General features: G+C 39.8%; 1 protein-coding gene across 1 annotated transcript in view; it reads right to left on the bottom strand.

The window, feature by feature from the left end:
- The window catches only part of ANO4 (anoctamin 4), a gene marked incomplete at its 3' end in the record, with an annotated part of 137,379 nt that overhangs the window by 17,561 nt on the left and 105,492 nt on the right, over positions 1-14,326 (bottom strand). Inside the window, exons 15-19 of the mRNA XM_082014280.1 lie at positions 12,943-13,083; positions 10,110-10,274; positions 5,087-5,123; positions 2,404-2,515; positions 1,253-1,310 (exon numbers count right to left, since the gene is read on the bottom strand). Of these exons, the coding sequence (XP_081870406.1) occupies positions 1,253-1,310; positions 2,404-2,515; positions 5,087-5,123; positions 10,110-10,274; positions 12,943-13,083 (513 nt within the window). The remainder of the gene's footprint in view (positions 1-1,252; positions 1,311-2,403; positions 2,516-5,086; positions 5,124-10,109; positions 10,275-12,942; positions 13,084-14,326) is intronic.

The raw sequence follows: 14,326 nt of genomic DNA, 5'->3' as shown, positions 1-14,326 counted from the left end.
TAACACCTCGCTGCTGTACTTCCCTCCCAAATCTGATTCTTTGTTCCTCCCATCTCTGCTCCTGCAAGTGAGGTTCTTGCCCTGTTCTCTGATGCCTCTGTGAGATGATTCAGCCCAGTAACTCATCAGAAAACTAATGCAGCCAGAAAAAGGAAGTGTTTCCTGCTGATACAGGGAACTGAATAGGCTCCTCACAGGGTTGGACAAGCCAGAGCCAGTGCAGAAGAAGAGGAAGGAGCAAACTTCTAGGGGAAGTCAAAGGAATAGCAGAACTGTCCTCTTTTGGCACCAGCAAGGTATTATGTCAGCTTAGCCCCTCTCAGACTTTGGAGGGATGTTCAGTGAATTTCTGTCTACCCATTTATCAATTTTTCTTTCAGAATTCACTATGTCAAAATTAGGATGGCTTTTTCAAATTATTCCTTTTTTGCTAGTGTTTGGATGACCTCTGTTAACCAAAATATTTAGATATCTGGAAGTGTTTGTAAATTCATGTTGGCCGTGTAAGACCTGCATTTTCCACTTGCCATTTGTCGTGTATTTGCAAATTATCACAGTTATTCAGCTGTGAAGCAGGAAAGAAACTATGGGATTTGAGTGTGCAAATAGCAGCACTGGAAGCTACATGACTGATCCAGAAACTGCTGCTGTTCACCTCCAATAGCTGTATGGTTTTTGAGTTCTGAATATATTTGCCAAAAAAATGGGATTGGTCTTTGACTGGCTTGCAAAGCCAACCTCGTACTGCTCTCCAAATCCATTTGGTTTTATAGACATGGAACATTATGCTCTTTTGGGAATTTTGTTCAGTTGTTTTTGTCGGTTTTCAAGTCCATTTTATGTGTCTGGATTTTTAAGTTATTATTTTATTATTTTAGCTCCCTGGTCAGCAAGGCTAGAAAAACTGAGAAGAAAGGAATTTTTTAGAAGCAAAAAGTTGTCAGATTCATATCTGACTTGATTCATTTCAAGGATGAAGTATTTCCAATGTAAAAATGTGAGTAATGTTTAAACTATTTGATACCACTATTCAAATGTGATGCAAACACTAAAACTGCTAGCATTCAAAAGGGCATGTATATCAACATGTAGATATTTTTGTAGCAGATGGTGGTGTCAGCAGTGTGGAGTTAGATGGCAACTGAAAACCCAATAACACACTCAAAAATACTTAGTTATATGTCTGCCTCTGCTTGCATTCACTGCATCTGTGGGCGGCAGATAAATCAGTGTATAGTTAACAAACACTCACCTCTTCCAGTCTCCACCGGTTTATCAGCCTTAAGTAGGCACCAGGGTGTCCTGTAAATCTTTAACACAAGAATATATATCAACTATATTGTGTAAGCAGTCTGTTCACAGTAGAAGAAAGCTCACACTGTTGTTTTAATCTACTATCATCTTAGCACGATTGATACAACTATAAAAGATGTTATGCTGCAAAAAGTTTTGGGAGATTCCTGAAATAATTTCTATGAAGTGCTAAGTATATTTTTACTTCCAGTTTTATTTCAATATCAAATACTCTGCTGGTGGATATTTAGCATATGCAGAGAAGAGAGAAAATATGAATAAAACTGTTGATGTCAGTTTGGAAAATGGCTTTCAAGTGCCAGTCCATTTCCTTACAGCCTAATGTGGGCTGTGATATCTGCCTTTCTGTGAAATCAGAGAAAATGTTATTTTTCATTAGGAAAACATAGTTTTCTCACTATTCTTTCATGTTTTCTCAAACAATGAATACCACAACTTCCCACACAAAAATAATCCATACTGATTGATTCTTCTACTCAAGCCATCTCTACTCAAAGCTGCTTCTTTTGTTTTTAGAGGACTTGCAGAAAGACACACACAAATATATATGTATTTAATTTTCTGCAGAAAAAAACCCAATTAATAGTTCATAATTCACTCTTAACAGTCCAAATCATATAATAGAAGCAGCAAAGTATTCAGGCAGTTGGACTAGATGATCACTGTAAGTACCCTCCAACTGAACTATTCTATTCTATGCTATGCAATGTTATGCTATGCAATGTTATGCTATGCTATGCTATTCTGAAAGAAAAACACAGTGTTAAGTTATTTAGTTACCTGTGCAAATTACACACATGAAGACAGAGTGAAGTGAACTGCACGTATAGTACTGTGGGATGCATCGGTTCCCAGCAGTGAAACTGTTAAAAGTTAGCATTGAGCCAATGTGGTGCTAGGAAATGAAAACTATGTCTGTTTCTGGGCTTTTGAAAGGAAAATAAAAGGGCAATCTGTTCTGCTTTACTAGTATGGAATATGTATTTTAAGATGTGTGATAATATGGTCCCATTTTGTTTCATTATAGGCAATTTTATTTCTTCTCCCTTCTTCGTTTTGTACATATAAGGGTACAGATGTCAATCCTACCTTCCAAGGAAGAATGCTATATAAAAGGTAGAGCTGTTCAGATTGACAAACTGAAAAAGAAACATTTTCAGAGTGAAGCTGTTCTCCCACTCGGATTCAGTACGAGGCTGCTCTGTGAAGAAAGAGAGCAGAGTTTCAGAGGGTTAACCAGATGAACAATTTCCCTTGGCACAAAGGCTGCACACACCTATCAGAGCTGGCAATGTATTTGTAAATTAGCCTGCTGATTTCAAAATATAAGCTGACAGAAGAAATTGTATGCAAAAGCAGCACACAGCAAGTGAGCTTGTAAAGACTTAGAAATCTCTTCTGATTATCTCGATATGTATATTCCCAGGAGACTGTAAGGAAGTGGTCAAGAAAATACGTACATTAAACATCTCTCCTGGATTCCTGTGTGCTTTACAGGCTCAGGCTCTTGTTTCCTTTCCTGCAACCTATCATAATGACATTGCCCGAAAGCACCCCACTACAAGGTATGTAACTGCCTTTTTGTTAGAGATGTCACACTGAGCTGGAGCAAATCCTCCTTGTAATTCTGTTTCATGGATTTGCCCACCATGCTGGCACCTGAGGACTCTACACAGGTATCAGTGGAGAGCCACTGCATGACTCCCTTTCATTGCCCTAGGGAGCTCATCACAGAAAACTGAGAAAAAATATTTTGCAAAGGATAGGATAAGGCAGTTGGGAAAGGGGAAGACATCTTCTTCCCTTCATGTAGGCCCTTAATCTCCATCTAAAAAGATATCAGAAAGACAGAAGTTAACAAAACAACTTCTATGCCAACACACCAGTATCGTGTCCTGGTACTACTTTCCAGTTGGTAGGAGCTTGTTATTAGTCAAACATTACTGTGAACAAGCGTAATCAGAAGAGAAGTGGAGGTACTAATGGTGATTCTGAGTATCATAACGGTAGTACTTATATACTACTTCCAAAGGAGCATCCAGTAAAGTACTGGAAATACAAAAACAACAGTGATAAACCAGATTCTCTTTAATTAGAGCTGCCCTACCCATGAGGAAATTTCAAACAGATGGCTCAACAAAACCATAAAACAGACCCTAGATTAACAACTGTGTTAGTGATTTGGAAATGCCTGTCAAGAAACCCAAGTTTCTGTGTATGCCAGTACATACGTATTTAGCTAAGCAGAAAGAAATAAAACATTGTGTATTTTTGATGCCTGTCTGTTAGAAGGACAAGTTTGACTTTAACAAGGCTGCTGCAGCTGAAACTTTGCTCATATGCTCATCACAGACTATGGCAATGCTCTGGAGGAGCACGGACGTGAGCTCTGAAAAAGGTCATATAAGGGCTGAAGAAGGACATCCTGAATGTAGCTTTGCTGCCAATCCCACTCTGAGCTTATTACACTGATAAAGATTGTTCAAACCAAATCAGCTACTTAGGCCACCAGAGTCTGAACACTGTCAGAACAGCTTGACCCACTGAATTTTCATACAAGTGCTTTCTGTATGGAGACCTACCTTGATGATAACCTGGCAGAAAGTAATCAATCTTCAAGGTCTCTAGACCATATCTTACTGTCTCCAGGTGTCACAGGTAGTAAAAGGGCATAGCCTGTGCAAATCACATACTTGAAAGTCATATTTCTCAACTGTAACTAGCCAGTATCTTTTCCGTGGATACAGGATGGCAAAAATATTTTGATTTTACAGCACACAAATGAGAACTCTCAGTCTAATACAAACCAACACAATAAAATGCTACCTTACACAGACATGCTTTGAACACATTACCTATATGACTTCCCAGATGTAGAAAAGCCCTGACACTAGCTAAAAGCAGCTGTGTGTTTCCTCTGAGCAGACAACCAAAATCTGTCCACCTGGTTCAAAATATCTTACCAAACATCATCAATGTACAAAGGTATGCAGAAGCTCAAAACAATCTCCTCAAACCACTTCTACACATGCCATAATACAGTTCACTTAATAGGCCTTCAGCAAGAGTCTCATTTCAGGCTTCTTGACTCTAAGGAGCCCTTGCCAATTGCCACCAACTACTGTGCTCTTCCAGCATGATCAGGATCTCCAGAGACTCTGCCTGAGCCACGGATATATGAGTGATAGCCTATTGCTACCCCAGTAACAGTACATGCTGTCCTTACTCCAGCATAAACATCATCTTTATGGGTGAGCTGAAAAGATGACAGAAACTTTAGAACACCATTAGAGTTTAGGTGTTGGTAGAGTTGATGAGTCACCTAGTTATTTTCCCTCTGAATTACTGTCCCCCTTAAAGGCATATGTTTGATAGTCAATCAGCACTTTAGTTTCAAGCTATGAATTTTGCTTCTGGAATTAATTCCTCCATTTCCAGGTCTTCACAAACCCTGGGGATTGTGAGTGCACAGTCTCTCTGAAAGCTCATGCTTTTTCCCCAAGGTAACAGTTTGTTTAAAGTTCTTACAGGGTAAGAGGTTGTAACAAGAACGAAGCATGGCAGGTAGATGATTGTTCTCACCACTGACTGGATGGCACTATAGCTTAGTTTATATACTACTTTATAATAAACCTAAGAAAAACATTAATTTCTATAGATTGCAAATTAATCAGGATTTTCCATGTTTATACAGACAGTCTGAATGCTATCACAGTATAGGGACTAAAAAATCAGTACAGTATCATTCAATTTTGCATTTAACACTGCTTACCTAAATTTGTCAGGAAAAGAGCAACCTTTTCATACAGCTGTAACAGAGAAGAAACACCCTCTTAGATATGTGACCAGCTCAAAAATATAGAACTACTTTCTAAGTAGAGTAACTGCTCTTACATGTTAAATCTGACATCCAGATGGTCTCTCTGATGTTCTGATAATGATGATAATAAAACTATACAGTAATAATAATACAATAATTATATAATCAACCAAGGAACAGTAATACTTTAAAGTTTATACTCAGCTCTTTTCATTCACAATATCTAAAGAAAATAATGCTGTCACTGTCCCTATTTTACATAGACAGTGAAAAAGGGTCAGATGGTAACTTTTCCAAAAACACAAAGTAGAACAATAGCATGGCTGGGATTTCTGTTCCAGTTACTTATGGAACATTTATCTCACAAAAAAAATCACCCAAGTAAGAGCATCCTCTGGTATGTTGGGTACTCTGGGCTTTTGATTTTGTTTGGGATTTTTTTGGCTGAAAGGAAAGACACTGTGGAGACAGGGTTACTTAGGAGAAAGTCTTTAGTAATCCCCCCCACAAGACACATTTCTTACTTTGAGTCAGTGGCATTGTTCTAAATCCTAAGTGGTACGTTCTGCGCTTAGCAGATACCATGCTCTCAAACCCTCCAGGAGACTGCTAGCTAAATTCATAAAGCTTACAAAAACTAACTTAGAGGGTTTTCACAATTAGTATTTGTGAAGGAGTTTTGAACGTATAAAGTACATCACCACAAACATCAGTATTAGTGTAAATTAATACAACAACTTCCATTTGCTTTAAATTAGTCTGGAGCCTGTTCCCACAAAACGCTAAATGTCTTTAACTCTCACTGATGCCTGCAGGGATTCAAAGATCCTCATATTTCAGGCTCAAGTACTTACTTATTCCTGAAGCGCATATGAGCAATGTTTCTTTTCATTTGCAGTTATCCTTATAAACTCTTGCTTAAATTGAGTTATGTACTATTTACAGAACAGACTGCCTGCTTAAGAACTGAAGTCGTCGTGAATTAATCTCATCCATGTTAACAACCACTTCTTGCTTAGAATAGCTTTTTGCTGCCTTTGGAGTAAACAGTTTTGTTTCAAGTAAAGAAAAAAGGTGGTTTCTTCTAGGTTTAAAAGCATCTCTTAAGGGCAACTGTAAAAGTGCTAAATGTCTGGGTGGTTTATATCCTGATCCCAGCAGAGAGCGTGCTATTTTATAAACGTACATTGCTCTGCAGAAGCGGGTTATCAAACCGCATTTTGTTGCTATTCCTCCTGGAACAGTAAGACTGTGTTAGAGATTCTGTTAACAATGTTTGGATCTAATTATCTGCTACTGCAGTTTATCACTACTAGTCTCAAGGGGCCCCATTTAGGATCATACTCTGTTCTGTGTTCATATTTTCTATGGGCAGTATCACTGGAATTAACAGGTTTTATTAACCGAGGTAAAGCTAATGATTGTTCCCAGGTCAGGCTGCAAGATTATCTGGGAGACATTATGCTTGAAGGTCATTTAGTTTGTCATGATGGATGTGTCAGTGTATGCACCCATCTTTCAGAGCATCCTGTGTACAAGTTACTTGTGGTCTAGACCTTTCCCTTGTTGCTTAGAGAGGTTGTCAACTCGTATCAGAATCACTGGCGGTTTTCCAGGCTTCCAAACAGTGAATTCCCTACTGTTATATACACCTTGGTCCATTCTGTTTTTATTACTGTATCTTTGCTTGCTCTCCTGCTACTTTTCTTGAGTCACAGTTTGTAGAGGATTCAACTACCTGAATTGCTCCTAGGGATATTTTTTGCTCCCCAAAAAGAATCTCACTACTGTCCTTCAGTAAACTACATTAATCCATCATGGGAAGTGAGGGATTATATTGTTAAGTCCTTCTTTTGAAAAGCTCATGCAGTTTCATATTTTGGGCATCTTTTGTTTCCATGAGCTATATCCAGACCTAAGGCTGTGGTGTTTATTGTATGATAATGAGTACAGGACTTAAGAAATCCATCTTTGCAGCACTCTATTTATTTGATGTATTTTAGGAAGTAAAACAAAGTTTCTCAAAAGGCACCTTCAAGCCATCTTCCCTTATTTTAAAAATTTCTCTAAGCTGTAAAACTCTTTGGGAACCAAATAATTTTGTTTGTGCAGTATTTCTTTGTTGCTGCTTCACTGCATACACAATGACATATTGAGAACTTGGAAATAAATGTTTTACTGACATAGTTATATATAGTTTTCTTTTTATTTCTTCTACACTATTGTGTGCTCTAGGTGGATTAAAGAAAACCCCCAAAAGCTGCAGACAACAAACAATAAATAAAAAATAACATAAAAGAAGTTATCCCTCAGTACAAATTCAGAGACAATAACAGCTTCCACCTCTTCTTTCTGCCCTTTCTCAGCCTTTAGTTCCACCTTAGGGAAAACAGGAAAGTCAACAGTTCTTGGCAGACTGTCCTAGTCACCAATCCAGTCTTGCCTATGCCAAAGGGAGAAATGAAGTCCTGCAGCAAAGCATCTTGGAATTTCCTGTTATATAAATAAGGGGCTGTTAAAATTAATTTTTAAATTATGGAAATGCTTGGGTATTGCACAGGAAAGAAAGTAGTCTGCAAGCCAGCACTTGGAATGTGCAGGCCTGAAATAACATCTTATACCTCCCCTAGGAAGTAAATCAGCGTATCTCCTAGAGTAAAGCCTAACATGCTTTTCGCAGAAGACACTTGCTACTGAGTGGGTAGAGATACTTCGTCCTGGCTCCAGTACCTGGAGGGTTTGTAGGTTGATCCCTCCTCCCCCTTAAAATGCATTCTTATAATATCAGTTGACGAAAACCTCATAATAAAAGGTCATACACCTCTTGCCAAGAGCAACTAATAGAAGACACATTGCTATCACAGCGATATACAGAAGTACCTGCATCGCAATGGAAGGATGAAACTCATTCCCCATCTAATCTATGCTATACTATAGGCCAGTCAGTCTCACTTCTATGCCTGGCAAGATCATGGAGTAAATCCTCCTGGAAACTATGCTAAGGCATATGAAAAATAAGGAGGTGACTGGTGACAGTCAACATGGCTTCACCAAGGGCAAATCGTGCCTGACAAGTCTAGTGGCCTTCTATGATGGGGTTACAACATTGGTGGGTAAGGGAAGAGCAACTGATGTCATCTACCTTGTGCAAAGCATTTGACATTGTCCTGCATGACAATCTCATCTCTAAATTGGCGAGACATGGATTTGACAGATGGACCACTTGGTGGATAAGGAATTAGCTAGATGGTCACACTCAAAGAGTTGCAGTCAATGGCTTGATGTCCAAGCAGAGACCAGTGATGAGTGGTGTTCCTCAGGGGTCGGTACTGGGACCAGTACTGTTTAATATCTTAATCAATGACATGGACAGTGGGATTGAATGCACCCTCAGCAGGTTGGCTGATGACACCAAACTGTGTGGTGTGATTGACGTGCTGGAGGGAAGCGATGCCATTCAGAGGGACCTGGACAGGCTTGAGAGATGGGCCCACGTGAATCTGATGAACTTCAACAAGGCCAAGTGCAAGGTCCTGCATCTGGGTCAAGACAATTCCAAGCACAAATACAGGCTGGGCAGAGAATGGATTAAGAGCAGTCTTGAGGAGAAGGACTTGGGGTTGTTGGTTGATGAGAAGCTCAGCATGACCTGGCAATGTGTGCTTGCAGCCCACAAAGCCAGCTGTATCCTGGACTGCCTCAAGAGAAGCATGGCCAGCAGGTCAAAGGAGTTGATTCTCCCCCTCTACTCTCCTCTCGTTAAACCCCACCTGGAGTACTGCGTTCAGCTCTGGGGTCCCCAACATGAGAAGGACATAGACCTGTTGAAGTGAGTCCAGAGGAGAGCCACAAAGATGATCAGAGGGCTGGAGCACCTCTACTATGAACACAGGCTGAGAGAGTTGGGATTGTTCAGCCTGGAGAAGAGAAGGCTCTGGGAAGCCCTTATAGCAGCCTTCCAGTACCTGAAGGGTGCCTACAAGAAAGCTGGAGAGAGACTTTTTACAAAGGCATGTAGTGATAGAAAAAGGGGTAATGGCTTTAAACTGAAAGAAGGTAAATTTAGATTAAATACAAGGAAGAAATTATTCACTATGAGGGTGGTGAGGCACTGGAACAGGTTGCCTAGAGAAGTTGTGGATGCCCCATCCATGGAAGTGTTCAAGGCCAGGTTGGATGGGGCTTTGAGCAACCTGGTCTGGTGGAATGTGTCCCTGCCCATGGCAGGGGGGTTAGAACTAGATGATCATTAAGGTTCCTTCTCATCCCAGTCACTCTGATGCTATGATGTTGTCTTACTGGGGCTGTTGCCACATAGAAATTTAATTTTTGTCTTTGTCCCAAGTCTTGCTCCAAACCAGTTCACAGCAAATAACCTGACCTCAGCCAGTCCCCCTACAATGCACCCAGAGCATGTCTCTGGTGTACCCCAGCAAAGGTCATAGGCAGTTCATGGAACAAGTCATATCTGCTCAAGTCTCTTGACATTTTCAGCCCAAGGGAGTTGTCCTGCACATGGACATTGTGTCTATATATGCATATCCTCACTGGTAAACTACTGTGAAAACTGAAGCTGAAATTACATGAACTAGTGTAAATAAGAATTACGCTTGAATACTGTATTTAAAAAGTAACATCAAAATACTAATTAAAAAGAAGAATATTAATGAAATGGACTGAAACCTGCAAACATATGAAAGGAAAGAAAGAGGTACAAGGTAAAACAGGAGTATGGGCATGTCTCCCTAAAACATTTTTTAGAACACTCAAAGGTGCTTTACGTAATAGTTTGGGTTTGGAATTGTACTTTACATATATAGTGAATGATGCCCATAAACAATAATGCCATGTCTGGCTTAGCAAGACATTCCATTCCCGTCAAAAAAGGAACCAAAAGCATTTGGTGGTCTGCAGGCTGAGATATCTACTGATCTGATGGCTTGGGTATAACTTTGAGTATGTTAGTTTTACTCACCACATTCAGTAGCATGATGATGCAGAAGTTGATACACACTGCAGTCCCTGTAGTTGCAACCTGAGAGTTATTCCTGATTAAAGCCCACTTAAAGGCAGCAAAAGTGCTGACAGTCACAACACGGTAAATAACAATGCCAAAAACAGCAGCAATCACCACACAGATCTAAAGGAATAAAAAATCAGAGAGAAGAACCTGAAAACTTTCAATAGAAGAGGAGTTAACTTCTTCCTGAAACTCTGAAAACTAAAATGAAATGAAAGACTTGAAAAATGCATCCATTTTGATTCCAGATGTTTCAACATTAATATTCTTATTGTGAAGTCCTTTTTATTTTCCATAATGCATAATATCTTTGAATTAATATTAAAATAATTTTTAGTTTTAAACATTTTCTTGAAAATGTATCTCTTCCTTAGCATTAATGTGGGAAACAGTGTTGCCAGTGCTGGGAATTAGAAATTTTCTTTGCATGCATCTTCTGCAATGTGCAAAGGCTAGTGTCAAGCCAATGTCCTAGCTTGATGGTGTCATATTTGGGATGGATTTTGTGCTTTGATAGACTTTACACTTACAGGAAAAAATGTCTCCACTTGTAAGCACTGCCTCAACAACCCTGGCAAGCTACCCTAGCAAGCTATTTCTTGCTACAGTTCTGGAAAGATTCTAGCTAGGGAAGGTAACAAATTCAATTGCCCTTATAATTTCTCCTCTGATGAGACTTTCAGCAAATGTGACAGTTATAATGTGAAAGCCATGCAGCTGAGCCAGGCTGCTAAATCACTTGATGTTCCATATGCAACAGTTGAGCACTAAATGACAACTGTTTTCCATCTTGACCAATTTATGTCACAGTTTAGCAAGACACCTGAAGGACAAACAGTTGGGAATTAACATGGGTGACTCATCTCATAGAAATGCTGACACAGTACCTGTTAGCTACCTTATTACATAGGAGGGAGAGTTTCTTTAGTAGGAGACAGATGATTATTTCCAAAAGATAGGTGTATTCCAAGGTTATGTGTAGACAACTTAAACCTATCAAAATTGAAGTGTATCTAAGCTAATTGAATGGTCAAAATGATTTTGGAAACACTGAATGCTAATCAAGCTGTTTTCATATTTTATTAGTTACTGAATTGATTGACATAATCCCAGTGCAGATGAAAAAGAAAAGTTGTGTGTCTGTTAATGTGAAGGGCTAGTTTATTAGATTCTCTGCTAGCACACTGGCAGCACATAGAAACATTACAAAGTTACTGAGCTAGAGGATTGCCTCTGGATTCCCTGCGTAGTGCTGACGGGAAGATGGACCACTTCCCTTTGTTAACATGGAATAACCTGGTTCAAGCTGTATTAGTAACTGCACTGTGAGAGTCAATGATGTGAAACTTTGAGAACTGCTCTAACTCAAAGTTTTGATAAAAGTAATATCTCCTGTGCTTAAAGCTATAATTTTTAAGGAATATTTTTACTTAAATGGGGGAATATTCATTGGAAGTTCATGCTACACCAGCAATAAAACATATCTTCAGTGAAAATAATCCTTGTCCTTTTTCAAGGACTATTATGGGGACAATTTGTGGTGCATGCAATTCAGAGCAAGGCTGCTATCTCTGACACTGGGCAAGATCTTTCACTAGGCTAAGAAGATTAGTGACTGCCTTTGCAAAGGGTAGTGAATGAAAACTCTCCCCTCTTCAAGAAAAAAAATGTAGGGAAAATGTAAAATGTTTCAGGTGTACAATCAATTCTGAGCAGGGATTGCAATCCTGAGCAGATGTAAGTGTCTTCAAGAGCTGAGTCAGACAGTACATTGGCTCTTCGTGCCCCGTATTTCTCTGTATGCCTCTGTCCATCCACCTGACGTGCCAGAGCACAGCTCATCTCGGTAATGCTCTTGTCTTTCTTTCCAAGATTGCTTTAGGCAATTTTGAAGCCATCAGTTTCTTACAAGCCCTCTGCCCTAATTCCCTCCTGTCTCATTCAAACACAAACTTCCCGGGCTAGCTCACCCACCTGGCTCTCCAGAGCTCCTGAAGTTATACACACATATAATTTTCTAGCCTCTGGGAAAAGCCCTAGTAAATTACATGAGGGTCTGAGTTGATGCCAGCTGTATTTTCAAGACCAGTACTACAACTGCTGTTGTCATGTGAATAACAGTGAATAACAGATTCAGTGAATTTAGAGGATGGGGGCATTTCAGCAGAAATGGATGCGACTCTCTCAAGAGAGATTCTGCTGCTGCATTTAGTCTTACACTTTGGAAGGAGGAGAGATGCCTCATTCTAGGCAAGGAACATCGGTTTCTCCATTTCAATTGCACTAGCAATATGAACCCTCTTTCCTTACCTCCTCAATACACTGAAAAACTAGGAGATATTAACACCATTAAGCAGTCTAGGCACCTTAGTTATGTCCTCTGTAGAATTTACAAAGAAAACCTGCCTCTTCCATGACATCTCTCCCCATCACTCTGTGCTGTCTACACAGGCAAGGCAAAGAAATCAGTGAGCTAATTCAGTCAGCTGAAGTTGGTGCCTAAACATGATGGCATCACTGTTGCAGTATGTGTGTCACTACATATAGCCTTACATGTATAGCCTTGAAGGAAGGACTTAACAATCTGCGAGACTCGGTGAAGAGTAAACTAGTGTAGAACTTTACAGAAACTCAGGCTATTTGCCGTGTACAGATTTTCAGCCTGCAGTAAACATGCTAGAGCTCATTTCACTTTCAAGCAGCCATATCCAATATCTCCATACTCTTTCAGCAGCGATAACGATATTTTGAAATTTTTCAACTGGTAAATAAACAAAAGTTCTCAAACCATAAAAAATATTCCAGATGCAGAAACAATGAGTCTGCTGCATTTATCTGCAAATGCTTGGTAAGGCTCTGGCTTCCCGGATATGGGGTTCATTCGTTCTTTCTTGGAGTACTTGGCTTCAAACTGTGGACGTATTTCCTCCTAAAGAACAGACAGACAATGTTCACGTACAGCACAACTAGGAAAGATTCAGATCATTTGTTAAATCAGTGCTATTGGGAATTACATCTTTGAATTCAGCAGCTGGCACTACTATAAAAGCTGAGCTGGGAAATCAGGTCTCCTTCATGAGAACTAGAATAAATCACTGTACCCATAAAACCATATTGGAAGTATTTAGCAAATTCCCCAATTACCTACTCATCTAAACAATGCTCTTTCAAACCATATGGCTGTAAGCCAAATCATTTTAAGGTTAATACCACAGAGTTTTCCAGCCTGGTATTATCCTATTGATACTGGAATTCTACAACAAAGCAAAAAGCAAAAAAAAACCCCAAACAAAACTCCTTTTTCCAAACCCAGTTGCTGTTTGCTAGGTAATTGGGGGGTACCTTCCCATCATCAGCAAAAGTTTCTCAGCATTTGAAGAAGGAGCAATGCCATCTGATATTGCTAATTTCCTTCCTAACTTGGACAATATTATTAGCAGGAACAGCTTTCAGCAGCAGAAATGTCAAGTCCTGCTTTGCCATAAAAAACTTATTCTGAAATGAAACTTGGGGATTTCTTGGGGAGAGGCTTCGTTACATCTGTTTACAGCCTTGTCAGAAGACAGGGTTCACCCTTAGTTCAGGTAAGACCTCATGGTTTTCAGCTGCAGTAGGGCTACCCACTGCCCTGCCACCTGGGATGTTCACCAGCAGCCACGTGTCCTGTGCCACCTCACCCGTCTGGCATCAGGGATGCTGTCAGAGAGAGGAAAAAGCACCAGGCTGCGAAGATGGACTTCCAAGAGCTGCTGGCAGTCCATATACATTAGATGAAGTTTTACAGTGCTCTGATGCATGCTAGAGAACTGGCTCATGGTACAACTGGCTACAAGGGAGCACAAAGGCAGCTATGGACTGTCTTTGCAGCTTTTCCACCAGGCCTCTGCTGTGCATTTCTTTGTAAGCAGCCAATAACCCAGCTAACCGATTTTGGTCACTTCCAGCCCTTCAGCTGCATTTAATTGAACTTTCACTGACTCAAAGTTGTAAATGACCGGACCTTAAATGACTGCATTGAAATAGGTGAATGTTGATTGCTCATACAAGTCTTTAGAATGTGAATAAAAATAAGAAATCCTAAAATCCTACATCCTTTTTATAAAATTCCCCTGGTAAAAGAAAAAAAGTCATGTCTCATTCTCCTTCTCTCAAAATTTGAAGGCACTTCCTCA

Source organism: Phaethon aethereus (assembly GCF_964289735.1).
Source record: "Phaethon aethereus genome assembly, chromosome: 1".
NCBI classification, from domain to species: domain Eukaryota; kingdom Metazoa; phylum Chordata; class Aves; order Phaethontiformes; family Phaethontidae; genus Phaethon; species Phaethon aethereus.
The sequence above is the reverse complement of the archived record's forward strand: the minus strand, read 5'-3'. Positions and strand labels throughout refer to the sequence as shown.